The sequence below is a fragment of the Plecotus auritus genome, assembly GCF_963455305.1.
Source record: "Plecotus auritus genome assembly, chromosome: 9".
Lineage (NCBI taxonomy): Eukaryota > Metazoa > Chordata > Mammalia > Chiroptera > Vespertilionidae > Plecotus > Plecotus auritus.
The window spans coordinates 76,223,983-76,247,030 of NC_137783.1; the positions used below are offsets into that span (position 1 = coordinate 76,223,983).

A 23,048-nucleotide genomic window follows, 5' to 3' on the forward strand; every position below is an offset into this window, starting at 1 on the left:
ACACCAGCCAGAGCAATACTGAACTTTTATTTAAAAAAAAAAAAAAATAGACTGGAATCTCTGTAATGGTGTGTGCCTCTATTCAAAGTGTGAATGTGTTCTACATACGGAAGATCAGAGAAGTCACATAACGCTCCGCAGGTCTCACACATACTAGTAAGCAAAGCCGGATTCCCATCAAGCCTGTCTCTAACAAGTATACCAGAGCTCCCCGTTCGGGCCCTGCCAGGGACAGTATTAGGCTGAAGGGAGAGGGACACAGGCCTCGGTCGCTCCTCCCACCACTCACACAACCTACTTATAAGAAAAAGAGGCGAAACCTGGCGTCGACTTAGGAACCACAGCTGGTCACCCGGAGCTCTTTTCCTACCTCCGCCTTCCTGGGCCCCCACGGGAGACGCTGGCCCCCAGCTGGGCTTTGAACTTAGCGGCAGGCCGGGCAACAAAAGCCCGAGGATAGCTAGTCAGAGCGTCCCTGGCCACGCCCACCCTTCGCCTCGCGCCCCTGGCCCCGCCCTCCAGACCCCTGGCCCCCGGCCACGCCCCGCCCCAGCCAGGTCAGTCTCGACAGTCGCCATCCGCGCAAAGCCGCCATTTCTTGTCCAACCGTGAGCGCCTCAGGTCAGTGCAGCGGGGTTGCCCGGGTCTTCCCTGGGACCTGGTCCTGATCTGTCAGAGCCGAGCAGAGAACGCAGGTTTGGGCCCCAGCCGACGGGCCTGGGTCCGCTGCGGCCTGGGACCTCCAGGGCAGACGCCCAGACTCTTGGACGCTGCAGAGCGGTTGCCGGGCAACGGTGCCCGCGGCCCGGGGTCCGCGAGTCGCTGGGCTCCCTCCGGCTCAGTCCCCGCGGGCCGCGGCTCCTGCTGAGTGAGACTTGGACGCCAAACGCATCACCCAGCCCAGGCCTCGTGCCGAGTGGGTGCCTCGCACAGCTGTACACCCCCCTGGACCCTGCCCTAGGAGCAGAGAGTCGGCGTCTGCCCTGGAAGCTGTCAGCCTACCCTCCGTCCCTCCTAACCTTGGGCAGTTAACGCACGTAACTGGGCCTCAGTTCCCTGGGGGTCTGAAATGTTAGAACTTGGGAAGAACCCTAGTTCTTTTATTTAAGCCGCACACTCCACTCCTGTTTAATAGATAAGGGTGCCTCGCATTTGCCACTGATGGCTTATCCGGAGCTTTACTTTAATCCCCAGGATTGCCCTCATGGTTTGTATTATCATTTGCATTGGATGAATGAGGACTGAGGCTCAGAGAGGTTGTGCATTTAGCTGAGGTCACACAGCTTGTAGTAGTAACTGGTGAATAAGTAAGTCGCAGCTTGTTTGTGGCAGATTTCAAATCCCCAGTTACAGGTGCATTATACGACTACTAAACCTAGTTGTCAATCAGAATCACCGGGAGAGTGTTTAATAGGAGACATTTCTGGGTACTGTCCCAGGTTTACTGACCAAGCAAGGAGCTCTGGCGCTAAGGCTGAGGAATCTGTATATTTAACAAGTTTTTGGATGATTTTTATGGTCCGTGGATGAACCTTTGGGAAACACTGGGTACGCCATGCACCTTTTCACTCAGAAACAACTGTGCGGTAATAAATCTAGCATGCCCGGAGAAGAGAAGTCACTGGTGCATGGCACCATCAAATTCTAATCCCTTCTGCCAATCTGTAGTTCCTCTCCACTCATCAGAAACAAGCCAGATTATATTTTAAACAGTTTTGGACATTTAGATGCAGATTGTCCCACCTCTGGTTACTCAGCCAGGTCCAAGCTTCTGGCTGAGCCAGTCTGTCATGATCAGAGTTAAGCATTAGCACCTTCCTCCATCTCTGGATGCCTGCCGACTGCCCTCCTCCTGGTCTCCTTGCCACCAGGTTCAGCATCACAGAGGTTGATACTGGCTTTGGAGGAACATTTTGCAGAGTCGTTTCTGCAGTGGAGGGAGGCTCGGAAGCTTTCTGGAGGTATCACCACAAATAGTGAGTGTCCCTTGGCCTTAAGAGCAGTCAAGTGGAATTGTCCTGCTGTTATCATTCATGACATTTATAAACACAGATTTGTCTTAAAAATAATCGCTTGGCTCTTAGTCCTAGAAGGCTAATGAACCTGACAAATTCTGTTTAGTTTTTCATTATTATTAATTGTCATCATTGACTCTGCCTTCCTCAGGAATTCTGGTTCACAATGGCTGATGAACAAGAGAAAGACTTGGAGAAATTTCTGAAAAATGTGGATGAAATCAGTAAGTACCAGTGAATCATAAACAAATTAAATCCTACTTTAGAAAGGTGGAGTGACTAAAAAGAAATGATTCAGTTTTTCCTGGGTTGCCTGACAGGTTTATGACTTAAGAAAAAATGTGACAGAGATTAAACAGAAAGGGTATTGAGAAAGAAGTAATATTAGAGCCTGGAGGATTTTCTGGCTGTTCATTGGTATCAGAGAAGCTGGTAACATTCTATGGGAATTCAGGCAGACAGCCATATTTTGCCTTTCCCATATTTTGTCCCCTTCATGTAGAATCAGGTCACAAGGAACTTCTGTTTCCCCATGGCCTATGAGCCTAGCTGTTCCCTCGAGATCACTCAGGTGCCCTGATGATCAGTCTGGGACCCCTCTTGTTTTTAGAGTAGAATTATTTCTGTTTTTGAGCCACAGAGGCTTTCCCTTACGATCGGTGAAATTACATCGATGGCTGATGGTTAGCGTATCCTGTCTTTCTCTAGGCAAGAGAACCTCCTTCCCCAGCTAAGGCAGTGGGACCTGATCCCACAGACCACATTCAAGAGATTCCAAAGCAGTCAGTTCCTATTCACACTTCAGGGAACTTGTCTGAGGATAGAAATAGGCAAACAAACAAACTTACAAATCCAGTAGGAACGTGTTGAAATAAGCCATAGAACCTGCCGGAAGCAGGTGCCAAAGAATAAAATAGTTTTAAAAATAGTTTGGGTAACTTGATAAATGATATATTCATAATGCATTCTTTGTGTTTATCATGGGCCTCTCCTCTGCCCATCCCTAAATGTTGTGCTGTGGACTTCTGGCCTTGGCCCACTGCTCATCTTTCTCTTCAAGTGATCTAAAAGCACCTGGTGTTAACTACCCCGTTTGCTGATGGCCCTCACATCTCAATTGCCACCCAGCTCTCGTTTCTGAGTCGACTGCCATACCCGCTATGTACCCCACAAACACTGCAAACTTACTGCTTCCAAAGTTGTTATATCTTCCCTCTGTCTTCCTCTCAGATAAAACCAGTGTCTCCTACCTTCACTTTCATTCTGGTCTCAGTAGGCAGAAATTTACAAGTCACATGGTACTCCTCCCATCTCTCAGCCCTGAATCAGCCACCAAGTTTGGCTTCTTCAGCTCTATCCTCCCCAACCTTCCCTTTGTTCTGATACTCTTACTCAGACTGTTTCAACAACCTCTGATTGTTTTTCCTGCCTCCAGGCTTACACTCCCCACAGAGTAATGTATCTAAATTGCATATCTGATCCAGACACTTCTCTGCTTGGATTCTCTCCACAGTCACAATACATTTCAAGTTCTCATAAGGACTTGAAGGCCTCCCATGACCTCTCCTTACCTCTGGTCTCTGCCTAACTCACACTTGTGCAGCAACAAAATGCTTTCAGTTCTTTAAACATATCCTAATGGTTCATACTCTGTGTGATGTCTTTGTCATTCCCTCTGCCTCCACATCTTTCTTTGCCTGGCTAACTTTCATTCATACTCAAAGTTCCTTCGGATACTTCCAGGATCAAACCCACAACCCAGGCATGTGCCCTGACCGGAATTGAAACCTCCTGGTTCATAAGTAGATGCTCAACCACTGAGCCACACCCACTGGGCTACATTCAGTACAATTTAGATAAAAATCCTAAATGAGTTTTGTTTAGAATTTAACAAGCTGATTCCAGAGTTCACATGGAAGATCAAAGAGCTAAGAATAATCCTATATAATAAAACCCTACTATGCAAATCAACCCAGCGGCAGAACAAGCGGTCGCTGTGATGCGCACTGACCATCAGGGACAGATGCTCAATGCAGAAAGCTGCACCCTGGTGATCACTGTGCTCCCACAGGAGGAGCGCTGCTCAGCCAGAAGCCGGGCTCATGGCTGGCGAGCGAAGCAACGGTGGTGGGAGCCTCTCCCACCTCCGAGGCAGCGCTAAGGCTGTCCGTGGGACATCCCCCAAGGGCTCCTGGACTAAGAGGGCGCAGGCCAGGCTGAGGGACCCGCCCTGAGTGCACGAATTTCGTGCACTGGGCCTCTAGTCAAGAAATAAATAAAAATATAATCAAGACAATGTTGCAGAAAAATTAGAAGGTGGGATAGCTCATGTTACTAGATGGTCAAGATTTATAATAAGGCGATAGTAATTATGCATGGAAGTTTGGTGCTGGAAAAGGTGAGCAATCCAGTAGAGTGGATTGAAGAGCCTAGAGCAGATTCATATATGTAACAGGGGTGGCACAACACATCAGTGGGGAAGGTGGCAACCTTTTAACAAATAGTGCTGGTGCCCTACACAAAGTCAACTCCAGATGGATTAAATACCTTAATGAGAAAAACAAAACTTAAAACTTTTAGAAGACAATGCAAGGTAGTACATTTGTAACCTTAAAATACACAAAACATTCTCTTCAATTCTCTTTTGAAAAACAGATGAAAACACGAAGCATACCCAAAGACAAAATGTTCACAAATACCTATAATCAGTTCAGAATATATAAAGAAATCATAATAAGAAAAAGACAAACAACCCAGTAGAAAATTGGCCAAGAATAGGAGCAGGCAGTGTTAGGATTTGAGCCGGCGACTCAGCCTGTGAAAGAGTTCACTACTAAAAGAACAGATATAGAGAGGAGGTTTATTTTGCTTTCTCTGAAGGGAAAGGGCCAGTGCATTGCTAATCAATACAGAGGCTGGTAATAAACAGGGGCTGCTCTTTTAAAGGGTAATGGCTGCTGTTGCTAGGTGACAAGGAAGGGAGGGAGATTGGAGGCTGAGAGGGAGGCTGCTGTCCTAGGGAGGTGTCTTATCAGTATTTTTCTCAAGCCTGTAAAACATGCTTAGAGCAAAAGTTATGAAGAGTTCAAAAGAGGCTTGTTTGAAGAGGAGGGGGAAAGGGAACTTTCTACTAATTATTCCTGAGTTGTAAAAACAGCATGGAGGAGGGGTATGCAAGAATATAGCCTTGAGCCCTAGCTGGTTTGGCTCAGGGGATAGAGCCTAGGCTTGTGGACTGAAGGGTCACAGGTTCGATTCCAATCAAGGGCACATGCCTGGGTTGCAGGCTTAATCCCCAGTAGGGGATGCGCAGGAGGCAGCCCATCAATGATTCTCTCTCATTGATGTTTCTATCTCTCTCTCCCTCTCCCTTCCTCTCTAAAAATCAATAAAATATATTTTTAAAAAAGAATATAGCTTTGAGAGTAACTTGTCTTGCAGTTTGAACAGAGGGGCTGTTTGAACCACAGGAGCTAGCAGTCTCGGGGTTTAATTACCAGGTGCTTCTCATAAATTGTGGAAGGCCCCAGCAAAGAAAAAGAAGGCCTTTTTTTTTTTTTTCTATCCTAATAGGCAGTTCATAGAAAAGGAAATCCAAATGGCTTACACACTAATAAGAAGATTCCCAATCCCAATCATACGCAGGAAAATGCTAATGAAAATATTATAGAGATATTCTCATCTATGAGCATGGCGCAATTTAAAAGTTTGATAATGGCAAGTGTGAGAAAGGAAGTAGAACCATGGGAACTTGTGTAGACTGCTTGTAGGAGTAGCAATTGCTACAGCAATATCCTGAAAAATATCTTGCCTATGTGCACAAGGAAATATGTACACAGGTGTTCAATTTAGCATTTCTGTAGTAAAAAATTAAATTTCAAAACACCTGGATGTTTTTCAGTAAGAGAATGGATTAACTATGGTTTATACATAGATTTAAATGAATCAACTGGAACTATCTGTAAATTGCAAAAGAATGCACATTTTATGAAACCATTTATTTAAGATGATTAAATACACATACATATGTAACAGTGAAAAATGCTCAGTCTCTGATTCTCTCTTAATTCTAGCCTGCATTGTTCCCATAGCCTTCAGGCAAATAGCTCCTGTTATAGATATGCTAATCATTAGAGGAATTCTGCTTGAGCCTAGAGTTTTTGGAAGAACAGCCCCTTGCCCTGAGGTACCTCTCCTGAAGAGGTGGGGAAATATACTATATAATAAAGAGGGAATATGCAAATTGACCATCACTCCGTCACAAAGATGGCTGAAACCACAGCTGAGGCCAACTTCCCATAAGAAGCCTTAACAAGTAATCAACAGGGACCTGAGGCTATGCCCTCCCCCACCCCCATGGGGCTTGACTGGACCTCAGGCTGCGTCCCTCACCCAGCAGGGCTTGACAGGGGACCTCAAGGTGTGTTTCTCGTCCTGGTGCTGTGCTAGGGGACCTCAGGCTGCTCCCCCTGCCCCAGCACCAGGCTGGGGGACCTCAGGCCACACCCCCCACCAGGTGGGGCTTGACAGGGGACCTCAGGTCACACCCACCACTCCAGCACCTGGCCAGGGGACCTGAGGCTGCGCCCCCCTGCCTGGCTGGGCTTGACAGGGGACCTCAGGCCATGCCCCCCACCCAACAGGGCTTGATGGGACCTCAAGGTGCACCCCCAGTGCTGGGTTGGGGGAACTCAGGCTGCAACCCCGCCCAGCGGGGCTTGACCAGGGTCCTGAGCCTGCACCCTCCCTCCCGCCTGGTGGGGCTTGACAGGAGACCTTAGGCCATGCCCCCCACCTGGTGGGGCTTGATGGAGGACCTCAAGGCATGCCCTCCTGCCCCAGTCTGGGCTGGGGGACCTCAGGCCATGCCCCCCATCCTGGCACCGGGCCAGGGGACCTGAGGTTAAGCACCCTGCCCGGCAGGGCTTGACAAGGGTGGGACTGGCTGGGTCTGGATCTAGCCTAATCGGGGGTTGGGGGGGCAGCCGGGTCTGGGTCTCATGCGATTTTGAGGTGCATGTGGGTGTGCGGGGACTTGACCCTGGGTCCTGTGGTGTGCCCCAGACTCTGACAGGAGGAAGGTTTTCGTATACATTTCACTAATTTTCTTACATCTCTGACACTTCTATTATAGAGAAAGTGCAAATAGCAATATTAAATTATTTCCTCTAATTAATCCCCTTTTAATGTGCACGAATTTCATGCACCAGGTCACTAGTGTACAAAATAATGTCTGTTTATCAAAGATTTGTGGGAACCTCAAGACTGGACTCAGATCATCAGGGCCACAGAGAGATTTAGAGATTTTGTGCTCTTCCTCAGATCCCTGTGGTGCCCAGATGTCTGGGATCAGGATCCTCCTCCCACCCCACCCCACCCCCCTTGTTTTAAATGGAGCCTGAACTTTGGGCTTTGGGGAAGATGGGTTTGAGGAACCTGTAAGGACCCCATATTCTCAAGTGGGCATCTTCTCTGTCAATAAACCCTTCCTTACTCTGACATTTTGAATACTGGCCTTTTAAAGTGTAAGGCTGTGGGAACCACACCAGAGTCCCAGATGGTCAAGGCTAATTAGAGTGTGGAGTCCTTGTTGATATTATGCAGGATGGCCAAGGCCATTCTGAACATGGGAATCTTAATCAGAAATGTCCAAGGACTACACAGCTGGAAGGCCACGGTGATCTCACGTACGCTGTGCCCTTCTATAGACAAACAAGTGACCTGGTGCATGAAATTCATGCACATTAAAAGGGAATTAATTAGAGGAAATATTTTAATATTGCTATTTGCCCTTTCTCTATAATAGAAGTGTCAGAGATGAAAGAAAATTAGTAAAATGTATATGAAAATCTTCCTCCTGTCAGAGTCTGGGGCGTGCCACAGGAACCAAAGTCAAGTCCCCGCCCACCCATGTGACAGGAACCAGAGTCAAGTCCCCGCTCACTCAAAATCACGCAAGACCCAGACCTGGCTGGCCCCACCCCCATTGGGCTAGATCCAGACCTGGCCAGCCCCACCCCCATTGGGCTAGATCCAGACCTGGACGGCCCCACCATGCTGGGTGGGGGGCACAGCCTGAGGTCACCTGGCCCAGGTCAGGGCACACACCTTGAGTTCCCCGTCAAGCCCTGCCAGGTGGGGGGCACAGCCTGAGGTCCCCTGTCAAGCCCTGCATGGCGGAGAGCGTGGCCTCAGGTTCCCGGCCTGGCACCAGGGCATGGGGCGTGGCCTCAGGTCCCCCAGCCCAGTGTTGGGGCAGGGGGTGCAGCCTGAGGTCCCCCGTCAAGCCCTGCCAGGCAGGGGCACAGCCTGAGGTCCCCTAGCCTGGCCCAGGGGTGGGGGGCACCGCATGAGGTCCCCAGTCAAGCCCTGCTGGGTGGGGGGCACGGCCTGAGGTCCCCCATCAAGCCCCACCAGGCAGGGGGCGCAGCCTCAGGTCACTGCTGATTGCTCATTAAGGCTCCTTACGGGAACTCAGCCTCCGCTGTGGGCGCAGCCATCTTGTGTTATGGAATCCCTGCCTCTGCTGTGGGTGCAGCCATCTTGTGTTACAGAATCCCTGCCTCCGCTGTGGGTGCAGCCATCTTGACTGTTACAGTGTGATGGTCAATTTGCATATTCCTTCTTTATTAGGTAAGATGATTGATGTCATTGTTGGTAACTAGCCTTCTTTGTCTAAGGAGTATATACGTGTTTTTGATCAGCCAGTGAGCTAGGGAGAGGAGAGAGGCAGCAGGCACAGAGACTAAGAGCTTGTGGAGAGCTCAGAGATAGCTACCATGTGAAGCCAGTATAGGCAAGGGAAACAGGAGAAGCTGCTGAGCCAGAGACGCTGAAGAACTCAGGCAGAGAGCTCAGGTGCTGCTACGATGTAAGGTGGTGAGTTTAGAGGCAGTGTGCGGCTGCTCAGATAATAACTATGGGTACAGAGACTGCTATTACTGTGTGGGAAAGATATGTATTTACCAGCTGGTGTGCAGCTGCCTATAGGGGATTGCTGTGAAGAACTGTGTTGTCTGATAGCTACATGGCCACTGGCTTCTGCACCAAAGACTCATTCTTATATACCCACAACTTCTCATGACTTCTCCATCCAAGACCTGACATCCAAGAAGGTCCAGCCCTAGGCAGAGGGGCTTGGACCCAATGATTGTACAATGGGCAGGGTTTGAGAAGGAACCTGCCCTGGTACTTGGCATAATCGAGGAGAATTCAGAAGAATATATGGACTCAGAGCAACTCAGAGCAGCAGTACTGTGTGGTGCTCTTCTGTCTCTGACACGGGCACATGAACTAGTAGCACATACACTCTAATAGATCACGAAAATGGTCACAAGTTTCTTCCCATCTCTTGCATCTGGGTTGGCCATGTAACCTGCTTTGGCTAAAGGGATCTTTGTAAACATGACACAAGCAGAAGCTTAAAAAGTAGGTGTGCAGTAGGGCTTGCCCTCATGCCACTCTTAGAAACCCATGCCAGGAGATGAGAGACACTTTCCCTAGTTGCTCCCATTGTTCCACCCAGCAGCCAGCTGACATTCAGAAGAGAGCCACTTGGATGACTGACAGCTGGCCATGAACATGGATGAGCCCAGTGGAAACCAGAAGAACCAGCCTATTAAGCCTAGCCCAAATTGCTTAGAGAATTGTGAACTAAATAAAGCTAAATAAATGGTAGTTTGTTTTAAGCACTATGTTTTTGGGAGGGAAAGGGATACTTATTAACTTACAGATGGTGTGGGAACAAAAAAATGTCATTTATATTACTCTTTGTTTGAAATATTTAACAACTAAAAAAGGTAAAAAGTTAACTTGAAAAGTCTTTGGAAAATGAAGAAATAAGAACAGGAAAATGCCTTAGGATAGACTGAGAGTGTATAAATGGGAAGAAGCTGGTAGAATGGGAGAGGTTGAAAATATTGAGGAGAGGGCATAATTAATTGGTGATGCAAGGTTCCTGGTGCAAAACAGGATGGTGGTATGGTCAGCACAGGATGAGAGATTAGCTTCATTTGCAGGAGGGATACACTTTCTGTGCAGTGGGAAGGAGGGCGGGTTAGATGTGGGCACTCTGTAGTGGGTAGGAGAATGGATGGTGGTCCAGTTGAGTTAGGACTACCTCCCCCAGGCATCCATCTGTCTTTCTCTGTCAGTACTCAGCATCCCTGATAAAGGCTCAGAGAATTGAAGAGTTGGATTCATTTATAATTGGAGTTTTGCCTGGCAGGTGGGGTGGTGGCCAAGTGATGGACCATGGAACCTAAGCTGGGTGGGCAGTAAAGTGAAGACAGATAAGGGTAGGATTAAGGGCTATTGTTTAGTAATGTTAGAGCTGCCTTTATTTACCTATTTGTCTCCCACACAAGATTGTAAGCTCTTTAAAAATAAGGATCTTTTTAAATTATTAGTGTTATCTGTAGCATTCTGCATAATATATAACTCATAATAAGCTCTCCATAAATTGTTGAATTAAATAAATGCTTAAAATTCTGTTCCTTGAAGGCCATGGTTAAATTCATCTGCACCTTTTCCCAGGCAAAACAAATCCTGTTCTTAGGGTTGTTTTTTAATTGGTTCTAATAGCTCTAATTTTTGTTTTCTATTTAGAACCTTCTTTAAGAAATGGGTAGATATTGGTTAAATGGTATAAACTTCCAGTTGTAAGATGAATATATTTTGGAGACCTAATATACAGCATGATGACTATAGTTAACAATACTGTATTATATAGTTGAAAGTTACTAAGAGAGTAGATCTCAAATGTTCTCAGCACACACAAAAAAGGTAATTATATGAGGAGATGGATGTATTAACTAAGCTTATGGTAGAAATCATTTTACAATATGTATCAAATCATCATGTGTACACCTTTAATGTGCACCATGTTATATGCCAACTAGAGGCCCGGTGCACAAAATTGGTGCACAAGTAGGGTCCCTAGGCCTGGCTGGTGATCAGGGCTGATCAGGTTCCCCACCTCCCTGCCTCCTGCCTCGTGCTTCCCTCGCCACCGGCATGCCGCCATCGCTGGTTGCTCGCCATGTTCCTCACCACCCCCTGGTGGTCAGTGCATGTCATAGCAAGCGATCGATCTCCCGTTCTCCTGGTGTAAGTCCCAAAGGGACACTTTGCATGTTAGCCTTTTATATATATAGACTAGAGGGCCGGTGCATGAAATTCGTGCACAGGGAGCGGGGGGGTTCCTCAGCCCAGCCTGCACCCTCTCCAATCTGGGACCCCTCGAGGGATGTCTGACTGCCCACCAGGATCAGGCCTAAACGGGCAGTCAGACATCCCTCTCACAATCCAGGACTGCTGGCTCCCAAATGCTCGCCTGCCTGCCTTCCTGATTGCTCCTAACCATTTCTGCCTGCCAGCCTGATCACCCCCTAACCCAGGCATCCTCAAACTACATCCCACGGGCCACATGTGGCCCGCCGAGGACATTTATCCGGCCCGCCGGGTGCCACTGCCTGTCCTGCTTAGGAGCCGACTCATCCCGGGCCCGCAGTGCGCACAGGAATTTGTTCATAGTTTTTTTTTTTTTTTTTTTAAACTATAGTCCGGCCCTCCAATGGTCTGAGGGACAGTGAACTGGCCTCCTGTTTAAAAAGTTTGAGAACCCCTGCCCTAACCACTCCCCTGCCAGCCTGATTGATGCCTAACTGCTCCCTTGCCAGCCTGTTTGCCCCTAACTGCCCTCCCCTGCAGGCCTGGTCACCCCTAACTGCCCTCTCCTGCAGGCCTGGTACCCCCCAACTGCTCTCCCCTGCAGGCCTGGGTCCCCCCCAACTGCCCTTCCCTGCAGGACCGGTCACCCCCAACTTCTCTCCTCTGTCAGCCTGGTCACCCCTAACTGCCCTCCCCTGCAGGCTTGATCACCTCCAACTGTCCTCCCTTGCAGGCCTGGTCCCTCCCAACTGCCCTCCCCTGCTGGCCATCTTGTGGTGGCCATCTTGTGTCCACATGGGGGCAGGATCTTTGACCACATGGGGGCAGCCATCTTGTGTGTTGGAGTGATGGTCAATCTGCATATTACTCTTTTATTAGATAGGATAGAGGCCTGGTGCATGGGTGGGGGCCAGCTGGTTTGCCCTGAAGGGTGTCCTGGATCAGGGTGGGGGGTCCCTTGGGGCGTGGGGTGGCCTGGGCGAGGGGCCTATGGTGGTTTGCACACCGGCCACGCCCCCCGGTGACCCAAGCTGAGGCCCTGGTATCTGGGATTTATTTATCTTCTATGATTGAAACTTTGTAGCCTTAAGCAGAGGCCAAGGCAGGCCAGGGCTGCAAAAGCTTGGCTTCCTCCATCGCCAGGGGCAACCCTAGCCTCCTGCTATCTCCAGCTCCGTGGTTGCTGCCATTTTTGTTGGGATTTATTTATCTTCTATAATTGAAACTTTGTAGCCTGGAGTGGAGGAGGCCTGGGCCGGCCAGGGTGTGCAGAAAGCTTGGCTTCCTCCATCGCCGGGGAAACCCAAGCCTCCTTCCTGCTCTCTCCGTGGCCACAGCCATCTTGGTTGGGTTAATTTGCATACTCGCTCCTGATTGGCTGGTGGATGTGGCTTGTGGGTGTAGTGGAATGATGGTTAATTTGCATATTACTCTTTTATTAGATAGGATTAGAGGCCCGCTGCATGAATTTGTGCATGGGTGGGGTCCTTTGGCCTGGCCAGCGATCAGGGCTGATCAGGGCCAGCCAGCCAAGGGGAGGGACCGCAGAGGTTGGCTGGCTGCAGGAGGTTGGCTGTGGGAGCACACTGACCACCAGGGGGAAGCTCCTGCATTGAATGTCTGCCCACTAGTGGTCAGTGCGCATCATAGCGACCAGTCAACTGGTCATTCAGTCGACCAGTCATAACGGTTGCTTAGGCATTATATATATAGATTGTATCTCAATAAAGCTGGAAAAATAAGAGTTCTCCCTATGCCTGTTCCACACTGTGCTTTCTAGTGAACAGTCTTTCCTATTGAAGACCTCGTTTGAATGATTCACGTCTGACTTGTTCTCTAGCCAGTTTAATCCAGGAGATGAATTCTGATGACCCAATTGTGCAAGAGAAAGCAATCCTTAAGACAGAAAAGAGACTACAGGTCACAGAGGAAGACCAAGACGAGGACGGATGCAGGACCACCTTGAACAAGACCACAATCAGCCCTCCACAAGCTTCTGGGAAGGTTGCCTTTTTCTATATATACCTCGGCACAGTGAAGGGTCTGTGCTGAGGCAGAGCTGGGAGTAGTTTAATCTCAGACTGTCTGCTGAGGCTGACAGTTTGTTTTTTTTCAGATTCACTAGATGTATTTTCCACAAGGAAGTATAAACTCTGATTTCTTTTCCTTGCTCCCTCTGGTCATCTTTAAACAGTCCTTTGGGTTTGTTAAAGGGAATGACCTAGTTTCCATGTGTAATTGCATACTTATTAGTCAGCGTTGTTTCTGAAATTTGTTTCTTTTTTTTTTTTATGATAACCTGTGGCCTGCAGAACGCAGATGAAATGAATGCAGGTAAGGGCGGCATCTCTCTTCCCAATGTGTATGACTTCTTTAGGATCAGTGTCTACTGACTGCAGCTTCCAGACCCTTAAGTCATAGCCTCTGGGTTTACAAACAACCCATGAGCAAAAACCTACTGGTCACCCAGTTCTGTGGCTTGTGGTCAAAGAGAACAGCTTGGAGCAGGGGTCCTCAAACTTTTTAAACAGGGGGCCAGTTCACTGTCCCTCAGACCGTTGGAGGGCCGAACTATAGTTTTAAAAAAAAACAACTATGAACAAATTCCTATGCGCACTGCGGGCCCGGGACAAGTTGGCTGCTAAGCAGGACAGGCAGCGGCACCCGGCAGGCGGATAAATGTCCTCGGCGGGCCACATGTGGCCCGCGGGCCGTAGTTTGAGGACCCCTGGCTTGGAGGCTTCTCTCTTTTCTCCGCCCAATCTTTTGTGTGAACTGAATTCAGCTGTTCTGTATCTTCCAGTTTATACTCAGCTGCTCAGGGGATCAGAGCGTTTTTGTTGCTCAGCTCAGAAGCTCATTATGCTAAATAGAACAAAAAAGTCAGTCTTCAGGGGAAAAACTCTTTTTAAAGCCATAATTCAAATTTGAAGCATAGACATAGCCATCATGTATAATAATACATGACACAGATTACCATGTCAACTTAAGATGATTTCATTTTAGTTATGTGTGTGCGCATGTGTGTGTGCCTACATGTATATGCATGAGAGTGTGGCTCTAAGGCCTTAAAGTAGCTTTCTTCAAATGTGAGATAAAGAACTGATTATAGTATTGGATTTTTCTTTTTAATATTTTAAATTACTCTGCTGTCAGAGGCCTTCTTGGCATCTGTGGAGAAGGATGCAAAGGAACGAGCCAAGAGAAGAAAGGAAAACAGAGCCTTAGCGGATGGTAATTGTCAGCCTTTGCTTTTCCATAGCTGGAATGATTTGTGCTAGAATCAGTCTATCTGCTGATGTTTGAGGGCATCAGGACTCCCAGTGGGTGGGTTCAGATGGACCTCAGCAGAGGGACCTGACCAGGCAGAAACTATTGGTGGCCTGTCTCCTGACCTGATGCAGCAAACAGGGAGCAGGAGATAGCTGTCGGTCAGCCTCCAGAGTCCAATCTGTTTCCTAAGCATGTGGGCGGACTTGGCACGTCAGATTGAGCAGTGCTAAGTGGCACTGGGAACATAGGGAGGCATGGGAGTGAGGTACACTGGCTAGCCTGAGGCATAGATGAAGAAGTAAAAAAGAAAAATGAAACTAGAAAATAAAGATATGAGAAGGGAGAGAAGAAATGAAAAGAAAGACAAGTTGCGTGTGTGGGGGGAACGCACGTGACAGAATGCTTTCAGCGATGACTTTATACTACCCAGTGGCACGTGAGCTGCAGACTGAATGATAGCATATTCGCTAGAAAATTCATGGTTTGACCCTTTTTATGACATTGGATGTGTATACTTGGTCTTTGTGGCAAGCTTGGAATGGTTCTCAGCCCTGAGGCAGGAACATTTACTTTTTCTGAGAAGCTACTTAGAAGATTTGGGGTGAATTTGGAGAAAGAAATCCTTAATGAAGCCAATCCTGAACTATCTGCAGAGAGACACAAGTCTCCGTTGGATGGATATAAGCTGTGCCCTTCAGAGTGCAGTCGGAAATCAGGGGAGTAAAATCTGAAAGTATTTTGCAGTGTGTAGAGAGCTCAACTGTATGACTTATTCTCATAGCCCTCAAAGGAAAAGGGAATGAGGCATTTGTCAGAGGCGATTACCAGACGGCCATCCTCTGCTACAGTGAGGGTTTGGAGAAGCTGAAGGACATGAAGGTGCTGTACACCAACCGAGCCCAGGTCAGTGAGCCACGCGGGTCCATGGGGTTTTCTCAGCAACAGAGTCGAGAACCTTGTGAAATCTGAGAAAGATGAGCCTGGATGGTATCCATGACAACTGGCTCTGTTTGGGGTGTGGGAAAAGCTGACTTGTATGGAGCATTTGCCAATTTCCACCATGTGAATACTCTTCACCATGTTCCAATTTCAAGCTACCAACTTGAAATCATTGGAGGAGGGCTTGGGAAGAATCCTCTGTAATCAATTTTTTCCATATAAGTCAACTCTAGTGCATCGCTGGTGGTAACCAGGCACTTTCCATGTGTGTAAGGGAGAAAACTAGTAGCATGAAATGACCTGTGAGACCTTGGGATTCTGCCACCATGGGCTGTCCAGCCTCCAGTTTAATGGTAGTCTAAACTTCCAAGGGCTGCTCTCCTGTTAATTTCTTACCCATTGTATCCATCCCTCTTTGATTAAGATTCCGTAACTGGGGTTAACTGGACAACTGATGGGTCTAGAGCAGTGATTCCCAACCTTTTTTTGGTCATGCCCCACCTAAAATCCTGATCCCACCCACCCCCCATGACATATAATTCTTATTCAAAAAATGAACTCCTATTCATGTGGAGGAAGCCTAAAAGGCTATTAAGTTGGTCTAAACAAGCTTCCAAAGAACATGGCATCTATGAAAGAGAAAAATAAAAGAACCAAAAGACAGTTGAAGTACTGAGGAAGAAATCACTAAGAAATTGTTTTAAAAATAATATGAAGTGACATGAAAAAGTAGCAAATAAAGTTTCAAAACATAGTAGAGAACTGAAATGCATAAATATGTCACAATATATATTTACTAGTGGCCCGGTGCATGAAATTCGTGCACATTAAAAGGGGATTAATTAGAGGAAATAATATTGCTATTTGCCTTTTCTCTGTAATAGAAGTGTGAGGGATGAAAGAAAATTAGTAAAATGTATATGAAAACTTTCCTCCTGTCAGAGTCTGGGGCGCACCACGGGACCCAGAGTCAAGTCCCCACCTGCCCACATGCACCTCAAAATCGTCTGAGACCCAGACCCAGAGCCCCCCCTCCCCCGATTGGGCTAGATCCAGACCCGGCCAGTCCCACCCTTGTCAAGCCCCGCCGGGCAGGGGTCGTAGCCTCAGGTCCCCTGACCCGGCACCAGGATGGGGGAGTGTGGCCTGAGGTCCCCCAGCCCAGACCAGGGAGGGGGGGCATGCCTTGAGGTCCCCTGTCAAGCCCCACCAGGTGGGGGACATGGCCTGAGATCCCCTGTCAAGCCCTGCCAGGCGGGGGGGGGGGCACAGCCTCAGGTCCCCCGTCAAGCCCCACTGGCAGGGGGGTGCAGCCTCAGGTCCCCCATCAAGCCCCGCTGGGTGGGGAGCACAGCCTGAGGTCCCCTGTCAAGCCCTGCCAGGCAGGGGGGCGCATCCTCAGGTCCCCTGGCCTGGTGCTGGGGCGAGGGGTGCAGCTTGAGGTCCACCGGCCTGGTGCCGGCGTGAGGGTGCAGCCTGAAGTCCCCTGTCAAGCCCCACCTGGTAGGGGGCATGGCCTGAGGTCCCCCAGCCTAGCACTGGGGCGGGGGGAGCAGCCTGAGTTCCCCTGGCTGTGTGCCGGGGTGGGGGGTGTGGCCTGAAGTCCCCTGTCAAGCCCTGCTAGGTGGGGGAGCGCAGCCTGAGGTCCCCTGTCAAGCCCCACAGGGGCGGGGGAGGGCCTAGCCCAGCGGTGGGCAAACTACGGCCCGCGAGCCGGATCCGGCCTGTTCGGCTGTTCTATCCGGCCCGCGGAGCCGAAAGAGCAGAGGGTTCTCTTGCTCTCCCCTCCGCTCCTTTACTTTGAATTTATATTAGTTCACACAAACACTCCATCCATGCTTTTGTTCCGGCCCTCCGGTCCAGTTTAAGAACCCATTGTGGCCCTCGAGTCAAAAAGTTTGCCCACCCCTGGCCTAGCCTCAGGTCCCTGCTGATTGCTCGTTAAGGCTCCTTATGGGAACTTGGCCTCAGCTGTGGGTGCAGCCATCTTTGTGATGGAGTGATAGTCAATTTGCATATTCCCTCTTTATTAGATAGGATATACTGTATATGAGACCCCTAGAACAGTGATTGGCAAACTGGGGCTCGCGAGCCACATTCGGCTCGTGAGCCATGGTTTGCTGCTCTGTTGACTAATGAGTTTGCCCACCACTGCTAAGGCATTACCCTTACCCAGAAGTTTTGACTTCAGATTAAAGACATTAGTACATTATTAAATTGTTTTTTAAGTGTTTTTCCCTAAGGCAGTGGTCGGCAAACTCATTAGTCAACAGAGTGGCAAACCACAGCTCGTGAGCCACATGTGGCTCGTGAGCCGCATTTTGCCGACCACTGCCCTAGAACCATAAGAAATGCAGAAAATTCACTGTTAATAACTCATTCTCGAATTTCCCCCCATTAAAAATCAAATTGCCCTCCTGTGGGACATGTGCCCCACATTGGGAACCACTGGCCTAGAGCCAATTGTGAGTTTCTGAAATCCCTTAATACATCAGTTTTATATCATAGACTAGAGGCCCGGCACACAAAATTCATGTGTGGGTACAGTCCCTAAGCCTGGCCTGTGAACAGGGCCATCTTCCCCGGCTGCCTGCAGCCGACCCCACCCCCTGCCTCCACCCACCCCCAGTTCCCCATTCACCATTGGGTGATTGGTGCCTGATAACTGGGGGAAGGAACTGAGAGGTCAGCTGTTCCTGCCTGCTCCCCAGCCCTGCCCCCAGGGCAGGTCACCCTCTGTGTGGGGGGCGATTGGCAAGGCATGGCATTGGCTTGGCACCGCCCGCATCCCCCGCCACCCAACCCCGGTTCCCCGTTCACCATCAGACCATCAAATGATCAGAGCTTGCCAGCCAGGGAAAGGGACCAAGAGGTTGTCAGTGCACCTCATAGTGACTGGTCCAGCCATCGTTCTGGTTGTTCTGCCATTAGGGTCAATTTGCATATTACCCTTTTATTACATTGGACTAGAGGCCCGGTGCACAAAATTTGTGCAGGGGACGGGGGTGTCCCTCAGCCCAGCCTGCACCCTCTCCAATCTGGGACCCCTCGAGGGATGTCCGGCTGTCCGTTTGGGCCCGATCCGGACAGCCCTCTCACAATCCAGGACTGCTGGCTCCCAAATGCTCGCCTGCCTGCCTTCCTGATTGCCCCTAACCACTTCTGCCTGCCAGCCTGATCACCCCCTAACCACTCCCCTGCCAGCATGATTGATGCCTAACTGATCCCCTGCCAGCCTGTTTGCCCCTAACTGCCCTCCCCTGCAGGCCTGGTCACCCCTAACTGCCCTCCCCTTCAGCCCTGGTCCCTCCCAACTGCTCTCCCCTGCAGGCCTGGGTCCCTCCCAACTGCCTTTCCCTGCAGGCCTGGTCGCCCCAACTTCCCTCCTCTGCTGGCTTGGTCACCCCTAACTGCCCTCCCCTGCTGGCCTGATTGCCCACAACTGCCCTCCCTTGCAGGCCTGGTCCCTCCCAACTGCCCTTCCCTGCTGGCCATCTTGTGTCCACATGGGGGCAGGATCTTTGACCACATGGGGACAGCCATCTTGTATGTTGGAGTGATGGTCAATCTGCATATTACTCTTTTATTAGATAGGATACAGGCCTGGTGCACAGGTGGGGGCCAGCTGATTTGCCCTGAAGGGTGTCCTGGATCAGGGTGGGGGTTCCCTTTGGGTGTGGGGCGGCCTGGGTGAGGGGCCTGTGGTGGTTTGCAGGCTGGCCACGCCCCCTGGCAACCCAAGCAGAGGCCCTGGTATCTGGGATTTGTTTATCTTCTATAATTGAAACTTTGTAGCATTGAGTGGAGGCCTGGGCTGGCAAGGGCAGGCAGAAATCTTGGCTTCCTCCATTGCCTGGGAAACCCAAGCCTCCCTCCTGCTCTCTGTGGCTGCAGCCATCTTGGTTGGGTTTATTTGCATATTCCCTCCTGATTGGCTGGTGGGCATGGCTTGTGGGTGTACCGGAGGTACGGTCAATTTGCATATTACTCTTTTATTAGATAGGATAGAGGCTTAGTGCACAGGTGAGGGCCGGCTGGCCTGTCCTGATGGGGGCCCCAGCGGGGTGGAGGGGTCCCCTCTGGGGGGCGGGGTCGGCCCAGGCAAGGGGCCGCAGGCTGTTTGCAGGCTGGCTACGCCCCCCGATCGGGGTGGGGGTCCCTGCTGGGGGGCGGAGCCAGCCAGCACGAGGGGCTGGTAGTTCTGGTCTCTGGTTGTTGTGGTCTTTTCACTGTTTTGGTTGCTGGGCTTTTATTATATCGGACTAGAGGCCTGGTGCACGACATTCGTGCACGGGGGGAGGTCCCCTCAGCCAAGCCTGCACCCTATTCAATCCAGGACCCCTTGGGGGATGTCCAACTGCCGGTTTAGGCCCGATCCCAGGAATCGGGCCTAAACTGGCACTAGGACATCCCTCTCACAATCTGGGACCACTGGCTCCTAACTGCTCACTTGCCTGCCTGGCTGATCGCCCTTAACTGCCCCCCCTGCCAGCCTGACCACCCCTAACTGTCTCTACCTGCCAGCCTGATTGCCCCTCACTGCCCCCCTGCCAGCCTGGTCACCCCCAACTGCCCCTCCCCCCCCGCCAACCTGTTCGCCCCCAGCTGCCCCCTCCCTGCCAGCCTGGTCACCCCTAACTGCCCCACCCCACCAACCTGGTCGCCCCAACTACACCCCCCACTGGCCTGGTCACCCCCAACTGCCCCCCTTGCTGGTCTGGTTGCCCCATGCAACCTGCTATTCGGTCATTTGGTCATCCCTCACTAACCCTCCTGCCAGCCTGGTTGCCCCACACAGCCTGCTGTTCAGTCATTTGGTCATCCCTCACTAACCTCCCTGCCGGCCTGGTCGCCCCATGCAACCTGCTGTTCGGTCGTTACTCTGACAGTGTCCTGGACAATTTGCATATTCCTCTATTATTAGTATATATGGGCTCCGTTTCCTGGAATTCCATGTAAAAACTGTCACCCAGATGTTTATTATCTACAAGTTAAAAAAGGGACAAGGTGGGTAGTTCTCAGTTGAAACAAAATGTTACCTGTGACCTTATCTTGAAAAGCACCTGAGTCTGTGTGTGGTAGAACCCTCTGTTGCTCAGACCTGGAAAACTGGCAGCTTCCTGGGCGTGACTATCCAATGATCAGTGTCTGTCAGCAGGACCCGTGTGAAATGCGCTGAGGCTGTGTCATTACAAGAGGAAGAGCCTACATCAGCTCTAGTTTCTGTAACTCGAGATTAAGGATGCCTTGCTGTGTGTGCTGAGGAAGAGTGGTGCAAGCAAGACCTCTGTGGTTCTTAAAATGTGGAAAAGCAAAAGGGAACGGGGAAGTTATAGGGTGTTGACTCCATGCTTGAAGGCCAAAGGTTTGGGAAGTACAAGTGATTTAATGATAAATAAACCCAAACTCATTAGCTCAGCAGTTTAGACTCGCGTTGAGATGACATTTACCTAGTCCCATTGGTGGAGAAATTGTTATAAAGAAATGATTGATGAATAAAATATCTAAGGGTTGACTTAGCATTTAGTGTACATTTTATCACCCTAATAAGATCATACATTTTTTTAGGGCAAAAACTGCCATACATTTTCCCCCCAATGCTTTATTTATAACAGATGTTCAATAAATTCGTTGCAGTTACATAAGACTGGAGGCATAATAAGTCAATTTAAGGGAATTAAGTGTCTGTTGCCATTTCAAAAGAAACATTTAAATGCAAACAATTAATATAATAATTATAGTTCCTTTTTATTTATCCCTAAATTCGTCTCTGAAACATTTACCTACGAATGCTTATTCAGTCTTGTTACTCTGAAGTTATTTGAAAGCAATAAAATTGAATTGCTTTGAAACTGTTATGTAATTCAGATTTATATCTAATTCAGATGGTCTATACCCTGATTCATCTAAATTAGTTACATTTTTACTGTACTCAAGTTTAAGCAGCACTTTGATTAGTTCTGGAGAATCACATAAGAATGACTATAGATGAAAATAAGTAAATGCACCAAAAGCTGTGGTGAAACAGTTCCTCCCAGCTTCCCAAAGAGAATGCTTACTTGGAGACAAATAAATGCAAATGTACTGCCTGGTATTAAAAATCATTTGAGTCATTGATTGTTTTTAAGATGCCTCCCCTGTTCGCATGTAATATCAGAAAACACGTCATAAGGACCCTGTCAGTTTCCGCTTGCTAGAGAGAAACTGACCCTTTCATTGCTTTGTTTTCCTCCTGGAGCTAATGTTATGATCAATGGATTGCTGGTGTCATTTAGATAAATCATTTGGAAAAAGCAGATCTTAAAATGTGGAATAGCAAAAGGGAGTGGGGAAGTTATAGGGTATTGAATCAAACTTTAAAAAGAACAAAAGAAAAGAAAAAGTAAAAGGCTGAAGCCCATGCAGACCTTTCCGAGTCTATGTTTCCTGAATAGCAGTGTCATGACATCATGGCTACAGTTGTCTTCAAGAATGCTAGTTTCCAACTCACATCCTCTGCCTTTCAAATGCAACCCAAACCCTGAGGAGAGGATGGTGCCCTATAGAACAGAAAGCTCAGGGTCAGAGTCCTCCAACTTCAGTTAGTACACAATCCAAGTTAATGAAAGCCCCCTGTAGCAGCTTCCTGCAGGAATTCATTAGCTGGCTGCTGCCGGCTCCCTCCTCACGTTGGTTGAATGCTGGCATTTCCCATGAGTTATGACCCCGACCATCAGCTTTAGGTATCTCATCAGCTTTATTGTAAGAATGTCACAGTGCCCTGGTGCAAACCTCCACGGAGTGTTGGCTCTACTAGTGGTGACCTAAGGGACTCTGCAAAGCCACTCATCCCCCTGGTGCCTGGCTTTCCTGTCTTATAACGGGGTGATCATTGCTGCTTTTTAGGGAACTGTGCAGAAGAAGAATGCTTAGCGACCGAGTGCATCTTGATGAGAATTAACAGACCACCTGTTGTGTCCAGTAATTAGGACAGAGGGCCCATAGCCACTGTGCTGGCTGTTAATCATCCTTTCATTTGTTTACATGCCACTAGCTCTTTGAAACTATGGGTGAACTAAATCGGTTTAGTTTGAATGGACCACAGATCTCTGAGTCCATTCTTGATTTTCCGGATTTCCCTTAATTCTAGAGGATCCCAAGAGCACTAGGGTTCATGGTGAGGGTCTAACTCTTAAACATCTTCCCTTTTCCTGTATCTCTTCTTGCTATGCTCATGAGAAAAGATAAACTTTATCTTTTTCTAGTAACAGTCTTATTGAAATACTAGAGGTCCGATGCACAAAATTAGTGCAAGAGTAGGCCTTCCTTCCCCTGGCTGCCGGCACTGTCTTCCCTCTGGCACCCAGGACCCAGGCTTCCCTCCAGCTGCCGGCATGTACCCAAGACTCGGGCTTCCCTCTGGCTGCTGGCAGGCACCCGGGACCCGGGCTTCCCTTGCAGCCCCAGCTTTGTCCAGAAGGTCATCCAGAAGGATGTCCAGTCTAATTAGCATATTTTGCTTTTATTATAGACTTTTATTCTCATCAAGATGCCCGGTGCACGACTGGTGGGGTGCAGGGATTAAGCCAAAATCAGCTCTCTGATATCCCCAAGGGGTCCCGGATTGCGAGAGGGTACAGGCCAGGCCAAGGGACCCCACCGGTATATGAT

At 49.2% G+C, this 23,048-nt stretch overlaps 1 protein-coding gene across 5 annotated transcripts in view; it reads left to right on the forward strand.

Moving 5' to 3' along the window:
* Positions 1-541: 541 nt before the first annotated feature.
* The window catches only part of TTC12 (tetratricopeptide repeat domain 12), a 64,379-nt gene continuing 41,872 nt past the window's right edge, over positions 542-23,048 (forward strand). For 2 of the 5 annotated variants that reach the window (XM_080641008.1, XM_080641012.1), the window contains exons 1-6: positions 547-621; positions 2,167-2,239; positions 13,027-13,190; positions 13,499-13,520; positions 14,343-14,420; positions 15,241-15,362. In XM_080641008.1, coding sequence (XP_080497134.1) covers positions 2,182-2,239; positions 13,027-13,190; positions 13,499-13,520; positions 14,343-14,420; positions 15,241-15,362 — 444 coding nt within the window. In that variant the 5' untranslated portion in view covers positions 547-621; positions 2,167-2,181. Of the gene's footprint in view, positions 622-2,166; positions 2,240-13,026; positions 13,191-13,498; positions 13,521-14,342; positions 14,421-15,240; positions 15,363-23,048 lie in introns of those variants that run through there. The other 3 variants (XM_080641009.1, XM_080641011.1, XM_080641010.1) reach the window with 3 other exon arrangements.